Below are 14,637 nucleotides of genomic sequence, written 5' to 3'. Positions count from 1 at the left end.
GTAAGTTGTCTGGACATGGCTGCCAACATGGAGGTGGTTGAGCCAGTGGCTAGCAGCTAACAATGCTAATTCTATAAACAGTGCTAATGCATGACAACAGTTCTAACAGTGTAAACTGGGGGGGAACCAGGGGACAAAGGAAACCGTTGCTCCACCATATCTTTAGATAGCAAATAGTGGTTTGCTGCCATATTAATGCTCTGAATGTTGCTTACATGACCCCTTAAATTATCATGGCTTATTATGACCTCTTCTCAGTGCTCTATAGGCAGGTACAGTGACTTGTATCTCAGTCTTTTCTCTATTTTCTTGCACCAATGCCATAAAAAACCTTCACAATTTTAATCACTTTATGGATTTGGGATTTCTCAAATTCATATTGTTGCTCTGCCCAACCTGAGCAGAGGTCTAATTAGCCTGAGTAAATGAAAACACCTGTGGTAGTGTGATTGATTTTAAGTCTGAAATACTTTTTTCAAGTGTATTTGGCATCAAGCTTACTTGAGTTATACCAGCATTTTTACATTTGCACTATGCCAGTTACATAAGCTGACCAATTAGTTCTTCACCTCCAATTACATAAATGTAGACAGATGGCATGACACAACAAGTGACAGGTTAATATCATGAACTCCTGTGTTTTAGCATCTAGTAATATATGCTCTCAAGTCAAATGTGAATATGTACAGCAACCGGAGTTTATTGGACTGAATGAACTTTGATTAGCCATAACAGACATTACAAAGCAAAGAGTAAATATACCATATCGCTCAATGGACAGTTAATGAAAGTTACTCAATCAATAGAAGGTGTACAAAATGGAGAGTCTGAAATAGACATGGAGAGTCTACTGTTCTTCTGAGAATAAAACATTACTGATATCATCATCATTATCATCATCATCATCATAATTATCTACTTAAATCCTGCCGCTGCAGTGGGCGGGCTTGACAATATAATATTTTTACGTACAGATACAAAAAAGGGAAAAAGGGATTTGGTCTCTTTCTTCTTCTTCTTTTTTTAAATAAGCTCTGAAGAGTGCTGGAGAGCAGAATGGCGTCAGGTCTCAGTCATCTAGAAAGTCATCATCGAGGTTAACGTCTGTGGTGTCGATGTCATCAAGCTCCATGTTGTCCAGGTCCACTTCCAGCTCGTCCAGAGCCTACATAAAGACACGCACAAAGGAAGAAATAGATTTTATAAGCATTACTCATCAAGAATATAACTACCAATTGAGAACATTTCCTTGTATTATATTCCTAAAAGTACATAATGCCACAATTTTTTTTGGTTATAAACAGACAGTATAATCAACAGACAAAAACAGAAGAAGAACATGTCCAACCTCTTTTTGTGATTTGGAGAATTCAGGGACTTCCTCCTCCTCCTCTTCTTTGTCCACTGCTGCAGGCACAACAGGTTCAGGCTGTGAAGACGCCACAGCTGCTACCGCTGCAGCGATGACAGGAGCTGCTGCCACTTCCTCATCACTGTCATGTGTCTGCTGGGAAAGAGCGAGTCAAATAAAGTTTAAGAAAAAGTTTTGACTGTTGCAAAATGTATGTACTCAGGTTACTATTAGATAAAAGTTGGCTGAATAGAAAATGTTGGATAGAGCAGACAAACCTTGGGGACAGTAGGAATAAAGGTTCCTTTGGGCTCGTATCCCTGAGCCTCCTCAAGAATATTCCTGTCTTCGTTGAGCTGAAAAATGTTGGAGTTTGTTAAAATACAGGAGAGAGGACTGAGATACAACTATAGAAATGTTGCCTGCATGCAACACCACTACCTCATTTGTCAACATAAAACTCACCGTGACAAGAGGATAATCTTTGGCAGGCCTAGTGGTGCCCAAGCAGGACTCTCGGAGGTAATGCTCAGCTGCAAAGGCTTCCTTCAGCCCGGGGAAAAGATTCTCATACTCTGTGGGGTCTGCTAAAGACTCGGCTGCCTTCTGGTTGACCTTAGCGAGGTTCTCCCTCCACAATTTAACCACACGGGACACCTGGCTGGGCAGGTAGGTGCGAGCCAGGAAGGCAGCTTCAGGCAGTCGGTTTGTCCTGATCAGAAGCTCCAAACACTGATCCAGACTGTGCAAAAAAGATTATATGTAGTTACAATAAATTTTATGTGATCAATACACATCTATTCCCTAATTTGTCCACCAATGTCACATTCAGCTGGTACTCACTTTCCCTGCAGGAAATAGGTCATGAAGGCCACATTGTTCTTGCCGTCTCTCTCTGCTCCCTCAGCCAGCTTGCCCACCATTGTGGCGTTACCGGACGCTGTGGCAAGGAGGAGCAGACCACCGTAATCCTGGGCGTGGTGCAGGCACTCCTGGGCCAGGCCGAATTGGCACTTGCTGATAGCCAGCTCCGCCAACTGCTTCCACTTCTGCTCCGACTGCAGGAGTTAAAATGACAAATATTAGAAATGTACTGGACAGAGGACCTGATCAGTAGTGACATTACAGGGAGGCGATGGACAAAATCTTGTGAGTCATTGTGAATTGTCTGGCAAGGTTTTTAGAAGGTCAGAAGATGTGGTAAGCCAGCTAGTGTGCTCTTACCTCTGCCTCCACAGCCAGCTGGTAGGCGATCTTCAACTCTCCCAGCTGCAGCGCCAGCTCAAACCTGTGCTCGGGGTCTGTTGACACAGCCAGCGCCTGCTGCTTGAAGCCCTGAAGAAACAAAAACAAAACCTATCAGCATCCTACAAGCACAAACTGTTCATCATTGTTGGAGTAAAAGCTAAATACATTATCTGGTATCTGGTATCACTGATGGTGCCCGTGCATGACCTCTTATCAAGTTGTGTACAAAAAAATTGGCATCTTTTCTATTAAACTAAAAGACTGCAATTAAATAACAGAGAAAATCAACTCCTGCTGTATTTCCTTACCTGTTTCTCCAGGAAATGGGCCACCCTGGTGCGCTGCTCTTTAGGAATTGTGGGAAGCACCTTGTCAGCCATGCCAAAGTCCCTCCTCATGACAGCAGTTTGGTACTCCAGGACAGAGACCAGCAGGGAGTAGCTGACAATGTTGAGCTCCTTGTCTCCCAGGTACAGACGGTCATCTTTTGGAATGTAACCCAGCAGGTACATGGTTCTGCAGGGAGAGAAGGCAGCAGGTGAAACAGATGCAGCATCCTTCACAGCAACCAATTAAACTTTTAGAGATAAGCTTCTATTTCTCCAGACTATTACATTTTTTCACAATTACATTTTATTCAGCAAATCATATACCCACTTAAATTGAAGCTGAACTATATGCTGTATTTGTACCTGTCCAGGTGAGCAATAGTGACTATCTCTCCTCCTACATAGTAGTTGAGTCTGTTCACAGAGCTGGTGTAGATGAAGCAGTCTCCGACCCAGAGTCCAGTCTTAACAATCTCCTGGATCTCTCCCTGGACCTACACATTTAAAAAACAAGCACACAAAGTTTTTAGTTGAAGCTGGAATAGCACCTTGTGGGTACAAACAAAATTCACTGGGACAGATATTAAACCCAGTGAGTACTTCTTTGAGATTTAACTTAAATGCACCCACCTCAAAGGCATCTTCAATACCATCCTCGGTCACTCCTTCATTGTTCTCTTGAGAAGCAGCTACTTTATCTGACATGTAACGCAGAATGAAGAAGGACTCCTCTGTGGCGATGCAGACCAGTTCACCAGAGTCTGACCAGAAGATCTGGACAAATTATTAATAAGGGAAAAAAATGACAATGTAGAGAATGAGACAGAAACAGGGAGCAAATAAAATAACAGCCTTTCTTGGCCATGACTCATTTTGACAAACAGAAATTTAAAGATACATAAATTATATAAAATGTTTGTGGTAATTTAGACCTAAGAAATTAAAATTTAAGACTATATAACGACTTTTACACCCTAACATTTAAAAAAAAAAAGTGAAAGTGAAAAGTCAGTCTTACGTGTTTGGGCTGGATCTCAATGCGGCGGATCAGCTCTGTGTTCTCCCAGTCATAAAATGCCAGGCCATTCACTGACCTCACCCCAAGCAAGAAACCTCCATAGATCCCTGCAGGGAAGAATGGGAACACATCCATTGAGGAAATCAGTGGGAACTATCAACTTCCAAAACTACACATCTAAACAACAATGTTCACGTTACCTTCAGCTCCAAAGTCAGGCTTGAAGGATTTCTTTTCTTTGAAATTTTTGAAGATTTTGACAATACTGTTGCTTTCTCTGATGGCATATCTGTTGTTGAAAAAAAAAAAAAAAAAAAAAAAAAAAGAGTATAGCAGTTAACTCACTGACACAGAGGTATAAAGCAGCGAAGTCACACCTATCACACCTAATTCAAACTGCATACTTACTCAGATGAGTCATGCGCCCAGACAAACTCCTGTGCTGAGCCAAAGCTCTTGTTCCTCAAAGCCATGGCAGTGTAGATGATATACTCTCCATCTCCGCACACCACGACAAACCTGGTGCACACAAAAATGCGTAAATCAATGACAGAGATCTTATTTAAATTCACCTCTAATCTGCCTGAAAAGAGTTAAACATATGTAATGCTCATGTCTGCCTGTTTGTTACAATCATAATCAGTCAAAGGGCCTGTGTGTATACCTTCCATTAGGGTTATGCTGGATGGTTTGGGGGTAAATCTCACAGCTGCCCATGTCTTTAACAGCCAATGGCAGCCTCTCTCCATCCTTGTTCTCAGCGTCACCCATGGCCTTCAGGTTGGCTTGCTGTATTTCACTGTGTTTAGCCCAGATGATTTTTCCATTTGTATCCATAGACATTGCTGGCTCCTCCCGACCCACCTGCACAGCAGAGGGAGACAGAGCAGCAAGATTTAAGTTTTGATTATATCCATAAAATATTTCATCCTGATGTCTTTTATAGATAAAATTCCTTTGTAAGCTGATTGTTTTTTTCTGCACAACTCATTTTTCTTCTGTATTTAGCAGGTTGGATGTGCCTTGTGTAAAAGTTTCAAATACATATTTTAAGAATTACTCTCTCTTCCGCTCACCTTGATAATGATGCTGCCTTCGTCGTAGCCCAGAGCCACATTGTTGGAGCCCCTGAGGCCGCACACACACCACACTCTCTCCATGCCATAGTTCAGAGTGCTCTCCAGGCGGTAAGTGCTTGAGTGCCAGATACGCACCGTACCTACAGAAGGAGGAGGTAACATTGCATGAAGCAAGGATCAATAAAGCCATGAGGTGAGCTGCATTCTGGGGGTGTTTGTGTACAGGGGTGAACGAGTGGGATTCCAGCTCACCGTCCTCTGATCCAGTGATGATGATTGGCAGCTCGGGGTGGAAGCTGACACAAGAGACGTTCTGGGCGTGGCCCTCCAGAGTCTGAACACAGGTCTTGTTCTGCAACACACAAAGGAACAGTTAAACATTTATATACAGACACAATGCAAAAAGATGCTCACAGAAAGGATGTAGCAGATCAATTAGGAAAACATATTTTTTTAGAACTACCAGCTCTTTTAGTGAGCTGTAATCATTGACTTTTGATTAAACATAATGAAACAAAAGCAGGAAATGAGACTGTAAGTGCTTAATTGTTCTATGATCAGTCTTCTGTGGCTTACTCTCACCTTCCTGAGAAGGAAGAGAATTAAAAGTTTTCTAACCTGGTAGTCCCAGATCTTTACTTGGCGGTCATCAGCCCCTGAGATGAGGTAGGGTTTGTCTCCTCCACTGTAGTAGTCAATACAATTGACTCCTTTCTCGTGACCCTCCAAAGTGAAATTGGGAGACGAAGAGCCTAGCTGCCAAACCTGGAACAACCCAGAGGACATGACAGAGAGTCAATGAATGCACTTCAGAGGCCTTTAATTATATGTACTTAAGGCAAGCTAAATCTATAGACATTAAAGAAGAGTGTCCACAGCGTTCACCCACTGACAAGATAAATTAGCAGCAGTAAAGGTGACAACAGCAAGCAGTACCTACCTTAATTGTCCTGTCCAGGGAGGCACTGGCAAACTGGTTGTTGTCCTTGGGGTTGATGACAATCTGCATGACATAGTGAGTATGACCCTCAAACACCTGGCTGCACGACCACTTCTTCTCCCAGTCCCACAGCTTGATCAACATGTCATCTGCACAGAAAGAGAAATACATTCATGCATGTGAACGCAACACATACATTTGAAGACACTGGTATAAAGAGACTATTGAGTCTCTCAATGATATGGTACCAATTAATATCATAAGTGTACAAGTGTACCACTGCTGGTGAGGATATAGGGCTGGGTGGGATGGACAGCAATGCATCGGATGTAGTCCGAGTGGGCCTCAAACATGTGGACACGCTCCAAGGTGTTGTAGTTAAACACTCGGATCTGCATGTCATCCTGTGCAGGGAAAACAGTTTGAATATTAACTTATGAATAGACAGGTTATTAGGTTAATTGACACATGAAAAAGACAAATGAGCAAAATACATTACAGAATCTGCCATTAGTATATGATATTTGAGTCTAACACAACGAGAAAAACGTATAGCAAGATAATCAGACGTAAAGGCTAAATGCAAACACTGTGATGTGACACCACTGCCCACATAACACAACGCCAAATTAAACAAAAGCTCACACTCTGTTTATACTATTAACTTGTATAAAGACTGGTGTTATAGATGACAACTGTCAGAGTTGTGATCACTACACAAACAATGGACGTAACTCACCGCTCCTGTAATGACCCAGTTCTTCCTTGCCACAAATTTGGATGCTCTGACAGGGAGGTCACATACTTCAAAGGTCTTGACAAGAGTCTAGAAAAAAGGACATTACAGATTCAGTTCAGGTTCACAGTATCATAACTGCTTCTCTGTGTTTGTGATGTCAGTCTTTGGCTACAAAATGACATATTCAAGAGAGGATGTGTTTCCATACTGTGTGGTGAAACTCTGTATGGATGGCCCATTGATTTGTGATCCCACCTGTGTTTCGTGGTTCCACACACAGACACTGCCGTTGTACAGACTGGCCAGCATCCATGGCTCGGTTGGGTGAAGGTCCACACTCTTCACTCGGTCTGACCTGGCTGTCAGCCTCCGCTTAATGTCCAGCCTCAGAGGCTGAAAAGACAGAGGACGTCAAAAGTCATTTCCTACACCGTTCAAACTCTCAACTTGAGTGACCTTACACGGGCATTTAAGGATTTATTAAACACAGTAGCGTCAACGTATAGCTCCGGAATAACAGGACAGTAAAGCCAAAAACCGTTAGCATGCTAACACTGGCCCTAATATATTTAAATGATCCCAACAATCCTACACGCATACATCCTATAATAATTAAATCGACAATGGACTCAAAACTACTGTAAGCACACATAAAGCTCACAAACAACCATTGTTATAAACGTTAACAGCCGTTAGCTACAAGCTCTCATGCTAACTGAAGCTAGTTAGCCGCTAAGCTATTTACAATAATGCATTATTATTTGCCAGTTTCACTGTCATTTTAAAAATAAACCGGGACCTTTAGATGACATGTAAGAAAACAAAACATGCCGGGAACTCCTGTAAATGTGTCTTACCATGTTTTATCCCCGTGTTGTCGCAATAAGATCAAATAAATGAGTTGCGAACAGTTGCTATCGGGGTCCAAATGTTGCGACTTCAGTGAACAGAGCACTGGATACTGACGTGGAACTTCCTCAAACCCGATCTCGCGAGAGTTGCGCTGGAAGTGGTGACGTGACATGAAATGCTGCGGTCTGCAACAGGCGATGGATGACACGATGACAGGGAGTAAAAATCTGCCCAGTTTGTTGCTGTCAGTAGTTTTATGTCACACTGAGATGACATTACATCAAGATGTTTTCAGATTACTAATTTGCTCTATTTTCTGAGATTAACTGAGCAATGGAGAGGACCTTAATGGGAGGCAGAGGTGTAAATATGGACAGTGGTGGGGTGGTTGCACTGGGGCCCATGGGGTGAAGGGACCCATAAAGAGAGGGAGCTCTCCAAGCATACGTTAGGCAGAGGACAGGCCTTTGTGAGTAATTCAGATTGCTACCTTTGAAATATGCTTATGTTTAAAGACAAACTCCATTTGCCATTTGCTAGATATACCTTTGAAAAGGTAAACCCATCTCCATCATATTGTTTTATTTTTCTCTTTTTAAATAGTCAGTAAGAATCTATAACAAAATATGTTACAAAATATATGCTTACTCAACATAAACTATAAAAAACTGTACAATTAAACAAATAATCTCTTATTTCCATTGGTATTTTTGTCATATATATGCCATGATGATACGCAGGTCATATGTATGTTGGTGTTATCGAGTCAATATCAAGTCTCTATTTGATGATAATGTGACGATAAGATTAAACGGTAGCTAGTTTAGGCGCATAACCCTAAGTAACCATAGCGTAATGCCTTAGGGCCTGTCATGTAGCATGCACTGGGGCCCCTTGTAACTACTTTACGCCTCTGGTGGGACATAATTTTTCAAATTCCTCATCACTGAGTTGATTAAATTAAATTCATTACACTACAGAGGAGACTGAGGACACTGATATTGCACTGAATTTGATGTTTGCAATGAAAACATGTTCTTTTTTTTATTACTTTTTCCCTCATCATAGCAAAAATATACATAAGCATAACTTGTTAAGTTGTTTTGTTGATCATGAGTAAACGGATTCCAACAAGATGGTTATCTTGTCACAAGAAAATGTTGCTATAACCCAACTGTCATCAAAGCATGGCCCGATTACAAAGAGCTGTCATTCATTTCTTTACAAAACATTATGTGCACCCTGAAGAGTACAAACTGATGCTAGTAAGTGAGGAGGAGTGTTAATGATTCAAATATACTTGACCATCTAGCCACTAGTTTCCCAACAAACCATCATTTTGCACAAGGTATAATGCATATGGTATGGATTTATTTCACAATAAATAATAAAATAGTTAGATATTAAATGAAATAAGTAAATAAATAAATTAAATATGAATTAAATATGCCACTTTAAATCAATTTGCTTATTAATAATAGTAGTAGTAGAGGTATTATCAGTCACATCAACCTTTCCTGACACAGAAAGTTACACACTGCTCTATATGAACAGAGTTCAAAGCTGTAATTTCTGAGGCTTACATCCTTTGGTTATTATAATATTATGTATATATTTTGGGGATGTGGGGGTGTAGGAAACAAGTTCCCCTCAATTTATGGACCCTTGTGCATTTGTCTCCCCCAATAAAAACATGAAAGTAGCAGAGGACTTTTATTTTGACAGAATTAAAGACATGTGCATTTGTCTCCCCCAATAAAAACATGAAAGTAGCAGAGGACTTTTATTTTGACAGAATTAAAGACATTTACATTGTGAATCGATGCAGAAAAGGCACAAACTGGTGCATAAAAAATCACAAGAATGCAGGAAATTAAGTACCTACACTCTTTTATTATTAGAGGTCATCTCCTCTCACTTACTACCATATTGTTCCAGCAGATGGCGATTCAAGCATTGGTTTATAAAATGCCCCACTGTGGTGACTGTAAGCTGTGTTCAATGCAGTGTGTAATTGATAAACAATGTGAAAGTTAAAACCCTTCTAAATTAGTCTTCTTGTATGTGACTTCACAGGCAGCTGTTAAAACCCCTCAACAGGAGATATGTCAGGTTATGTTGATTACAAGTGTTTCAGAATGAAAAATACTGGTTAGTTAGCACCTTGTGTGAGGTTATTCTTTCACTCTCCTCTGTCAAACAGTACTGTCACTTCCTCTGATGTTACGCCCACTGTGAACACTCAGATTTAAAGTTTATTTATTGCAGTAACAGGTTTGTCTCTGCTCATTGACAACATGATATGTATGTCTGAAAAGCACCTTTATTTGTTTTGTTCATATGTAGGAAAACATGTTATTAAGGAGCAAACAAATACTTTACTGAGGGAATGAAAACCTAAAACAGATATTTGCCTTTTATTCTTTCCTCTTGAACACTTGAACACAAACTACATCTTCACACGTCAGCTCCTGTGGAGGACAAGAGGGAAAGATTAGAGCAATAACTGTGATAAAACTGTCCTCATCAGACTCAACAATCACATTCTGCTGCACAATACGTCCCACTAATCCAACACATATCTCCTTTATCCATCAGCTAGGCTCAAATATTTCAACAAAAATCTAATTAATATGACAGATAGTGAACCCACCAGGTAGAGTTTGCCTCCTTCGATCCAGTGTTTCCAGCCACGGTTTGCCTTCTCTCCTTTCTGAGTGCACACCAGCTTGTCCCCCTCCCAGGTCACCAGACACTACCAGACAACATATAGTGCGCTCATTAAACAGTGAACTTAATTAATTATTGAACACATATTTTAAGTATTTATTCACTCCTCTGCAGATAAGCCTGTCACCAGTGGTAGAAAAAGTATTCAGATCCTTTACTTAAATATTATTACAGCACAGTGAAAATACTCCACTACAATTAAAGTTCCTGCATTAAAAACCTTATTTAAGTTGAGTTATCTAAACATCTGCCAAATGTACTTAAAGTACTTAAAGTAAAAGTATTGATTGTGTCCATTTTACTATGATATATGATGTTTTTTTGTGTTAATCTTACTGCTGCATTAGTGTGTATGTTTCATTTTACTGCTGTAGGTGTTGTGCTAATTTAACTCCTTTATACACTGTTAAGTAGTTTAATCGACAGCGCTGCATCATATTCAGCAAGATCATCATATGTTTGTAGCGTGGCCGTCCTGTAAAAACCACATATCTCCGAAAAGTCAACTTTTGAAGGTGTCAGAAAAACAGTTCTGTGTTGAGCTTTGTGGTGATGCATTTCCAGCTGATCCAAGAGGGTTTTTAAAGAGTTTATTAAGCTTAAGTAGTAGGGGAATGTAAAGGCAGGCTGGCCCATAGAAATAGCAGGGCCCCTGAAAAGGTCTAGTGAAGGGCCCTCCAAAAAGCTGCTTAACACATATCAAAGCACGCACATGATCCGTCTCTTCTATCCTAGTTTAGAACAGTAAATTTTTCGGGTCATGTCCACGCCAGCATTTTTTTTCACACTGGTTGCGTTTAAAAAAAAAAAAAAAAAAAAAAAGCCCATACCATTTTCAGAAGAGGGAGTTTTTAATATTCAGGCTACATTTTATGAAAGCAAGGATAAATACAATGTCTATTTTCCTTCTTATAGAAGGTAATGGTGAATATTATTTCAAACCAAAATATTCACCATTACCTTCTATAAGAAGGTATATATATCATATATCATATAACACTTTAGGATGAACATGATTCAGTGGCATAAGGTAGCTGTGACGTGCCCCAATGCACGCTATTGAGCACATATCCTCTCATCACATGATCAGAGACTTTACATTGGATAACATCAACAAACATAGTACCCAAGAATCATCAGTGCATATCTGTGTATGACAAGAAATATCAAAGAAAATAAGAAATTATTAGTTTGATTTAACAGTTTTAATAGTTTATTATAGTTTATTTTGAATAAGCATATAATTTGTTACAGATGCTATAGACTATTTTACAAAAGAAACAGGACTAAGATGGGTTTGCCTTTTTTGAGGGAATATATAGCAAAATGGCACTGTTTTTAATTTAATGGGAGTTCTTTGAACACAGGCATATTTTCAAGGTTGAAGTCATGCAGTGACTTATAACAGCCCATTCTCCACCCAACACATTGTTAGAGGGCCCATTCTCTCTATCGGCCCCCCACCTCACGGGCCCCAGTGCAACTGCACTGCCTTCACTGTCTATATTTACGCCCCTGACATGATAATTACTGGCCTGCATGGGCCCCCTCTGTGGCTTGGCCCCAGAAACTTTGCCCTCTTATGAGCAGCCCTGCATAAGAAACCTTAAATCCTTAGTTTATTAAAATTTTAATTTCAGAATCACTAGATTTGGGTAATAAAGGTATGAAAATTTGTAATTTGAAAAGTAATGTGTAGCTAAAGCTTTTAGACACGTGTAGTGAGTGGGTAACAAGTACAATATGTGCTGCTGAGATGTAGGCCTAATGGAGTAGAAGCAGAAAGTTGCACCATACACTATCAACTAATAACCAGTTTAATACACTTTAACATACTGACCTGTAAAAACAGGTCTCCACTTATTTCATTAATACAATTTACCCTCACAACAGCATTTTCTATGCCCTTTGTGGCATGAAAATGGTATGGCTAAAATACCTGCAAGTATCTGATGCATTTTGTGCAAAGAAGCAGTTGGATGTCAGTGATTTAAGGAGAGACTGAAGATATTAATAAGATATTTAAACCTTCCTTTTCCCTGGACTTATTTTTCATATGTCGTTCCCCTGTTGGCACTCAGTGTAACGGTGCATCTCTGCAAGTCACTGGGCATTTTTTATCATCTGTACACTGTTTGTTGCATCTGTTTTCAGCACTGATGTTACACACAGCAACCACAGGCCAATCTCTACCCTGCACATGCACAGATAACACGCTCTCATTATCATACAATCAAGAGGTATAATGGGAAATACTGACTCATCACATAAGCTATCCTTGACTCTTATCCCTTCAAGGACTCCATATATGAGAGGTCGACCCACCTTGATGTTTCTGCTGTCGAGTCCTTTGGTGTACTCATCAAACTCAACCCCTACAGTGAAGGAGAGCTCATAATTCCTGAAGGTGCTCAGCGTTTTGAATTCAAACTTGTCTCCATCTTGGGATACCACTTTGGTCTGAGACAGCGAGATGGCAATTTTCCTTGTGGCAAAGTCAATATCTAGAGTCAGAATACAGAGACTTCATTATACAAGGGCAGAACAGACAGATTATTGTACTTAATTAAATTCTTTATAGGAATAGATGTAGTGCTGAGAGTTTGACTCACTTCTATGTTTATACGTAATATTTTTGATGAAAATTAGGCCTTGAATTGTGTTAATGATGCAGAAATCAAAACCTAATGTCCATGACAAATGATACAGCTGACAAGGTATGATATTCAAATCTGAATGTTTTTAGTATTTTACATCATAATTGTTGTATACTCAATAATCAGAGGTGAGATAAATGCTGCAGAAAAACATTTTTGCATTACCTTCAGATTAGATTGAACACAAGGGACAAACACTTATTATAAGACCAAAAAATTATAAGACCACAAAATTGGATGATTTTGTTCTCCGTGCAGCTTGTGCAACCTGCAACATCACCCTGAAACACTACTTTAACATCTTGAGCAAAATGAAGCCCACCCAGATTAAAAGTTTCTTACCCAACACTTTCAAATACTCCTCAAATTTATCATTGGTTTCCAGTATCCACTTCCCACTGAAGTCTGCAGGCATGTTGGCAGCTGGTGTGTAGACTTTAGACGGTGTATGGAGGGGGAAGGTGCAGGGTGTCCTCCTGCTTTATACGAGTCGGGGGCATGAGGGCAGAGAACTATTGATAAGTAAGTTTATAGCTTGAAGGGGATTGGCAGGGGCAGTTGTTTTGGAGGGGGAGGGGGGAAACTCACCCTCTTCTTTCAGTCTTTGTGTGATCAGTGGGGGAGGTTGTGAAGGGCATATGTGACACACACACACACACACACACACACACCACTTTTCATGTACACACATGCACTTTTACACACATACACATGCAGACGCTGCAGTGATGGTCACTGTACAATGTACAGACAGGAGAAGCTGTTTTGTAACATCTGCCAACAGTGTGCGCTCTCTGTTTGTTCTTTTTCTGAAGTTCACATGCTAATCCACAATACCCGAACTTTGAGCATGGAGGTTAATAAAGTTCAACTCGGTTTTGAAGTTTTAAAAAATCAGCATTTATGCTGATATTTGGAAATAATTCTATCTATCTAGCTAGCTATCTAGCTACCTACCTACCTGTTATGATTTTCTTCAAAAGTTTAAAGGATCTGTGAGCAACATTTATAGCACATGTTCGATTCACAGTCTGAGCGGACATTGTCTGCATACAGCTCTCAACATGGCAGTAACTGAACCAGCGGCTAGCAGCTAACGGTGCTAACAGTGTTTACAACAGCAACAGTGCTGACAGAGCTAACAGTGTTAATCTGGAGGGGAACCGGAGGGAGGGTTTTACACTTTTGCAACACCACCGTTGCAGTTATCAGCGGTTACCGCCCTTTACTGACATACAAGTGCAGTGCAAAGAGGCAGCGACTTCATTCTCTTCTCAGGACACTGTTATTTCACTATATCTTTACATGGCAAATAGTTCAATTAATGTTTTGAATGTCGTATACAGAACTTTTAAAGATATATAATGCAGGATTTTCTTAAAAAACAAAGATAATACAGAAGCATCTAGCGGAGAGGTTGCAGATTGCGACCAACTGGAAATTCTCCTGTGTGCCAAGCACATAGGAGAGCTACAATGGCTGACACAAAAACACAAATGGCCCTATCTAGAGCCAGTGTTTGGTTTGTCCATTTTGGGCTACTATAGAAACAACATAGCAAACTCCACAGAAGAGGACCCACTCTGTTTGTGGATATGAATGAATCATTCTAAGGTAACGAAAACACAACTATTCTTAGTGTCCAGTGATTATACACTAATGAAAATATAGTTATAATTATTATATTTAATTTA

The 14,637-nt window shown here is 40.1% G+C and overlaps 2 protein-coding genes across 3 annotated transcripts; both read right to left on the bottom strand.

The window, feature by feature from the left end:
* Positions 1-676: 676 nt before the first annotated feature.
* Positions 677-7,700, bottom strand: copb2 (COPI coat complex subunit beta 2). Of its 2 annotated transcripts, none has more exons than XM_033651489.2 (21): positions 7,562-7,700; positions 6,960-7,097; positions 6,705-6,791; positions 6,243-6,369; positions 5,966-6,114; positions 5,644-5,790; positions 5,278-5,377; positions 5,023-5,165; positions 4,611-4,810; positions 4,355-4,465; positions 4,147-4,235; positions 3,947-4,053; positions 3,559-3,702; positions 3,292-3,422; positions 2,908-3,115; positions 2,576-2,686; positions 2,195-2,409; positions 1,817-2,093; positions 1,630-1,707; positions 1,349-1,507; positions 677-1,165 (listed from the first exon to the last, which is right to left on the bottom strand). In XM_033651489.2, exons 1-21 carry the CDS (start codon positions 7,562-7,564, stop codon positions 1,070-1,072), a joined length of 2,820 nt encoding a protein of 939 aa, XP_033507380.2. In that variant the 5' UTR covers positions 7,565-7,700; the 3' UTR covers positions 677-1,069. The 2 variants fall into 2 exon arrangements, with proteins under 2 accessions (XP_033507380.2, XP_033507381.2); XM_033651490.2 differs by having other exon boundaries at positions 1,349-1,504.
* Positions 7,701-9,861: 2,161 nt separating this feature from the next.
* rbp2b (retinol binding protein 2b, cellular) lies at positions 9,862-13,444 on the bottom strand. The gene is made up of 4 exons (XM_078173229.1): positions 13,286-13,444; positions 12,612-12,790; positions 10,210-10,311; positions 9,862-10,027 (listed from the first exon to the last, which is right to left on the bottom strand). Exons 1-4 carry the CDS (start codon positions 13,356-13,358, stop codon positions 9,974-9,976), a joined length of 408 nt encoding a protein of 135 aa, XP_078029355.1. The 5' UTR covers positions 13,359-13,444; the 3' UTR covers positions 9,862-9,973.
* Positions 13,445-14,637: the final 1,193 nt, after the last annotated feature.

Source organism: Epinephelus lanceolatus, chromosome 12 (assembly GCF_041903045.1).
Source record: "Epinephelus lanceolatus isolate andai-2023 chromosome 12, ASM4190304v1, whole genome shotgun sequence".
Taxonomy (NCBI): domain Eukaryota; kingdom Metazoa; phylum Chordata; class Actinopteri; order Perciformes; family Serranidae; genus Epinephelus; species Epinephelus lanceolatus.
Note: the sequence above shows the minus strand (reverse complement) of the source record. Positions and strands in the feature narration are given on the sequence as shown.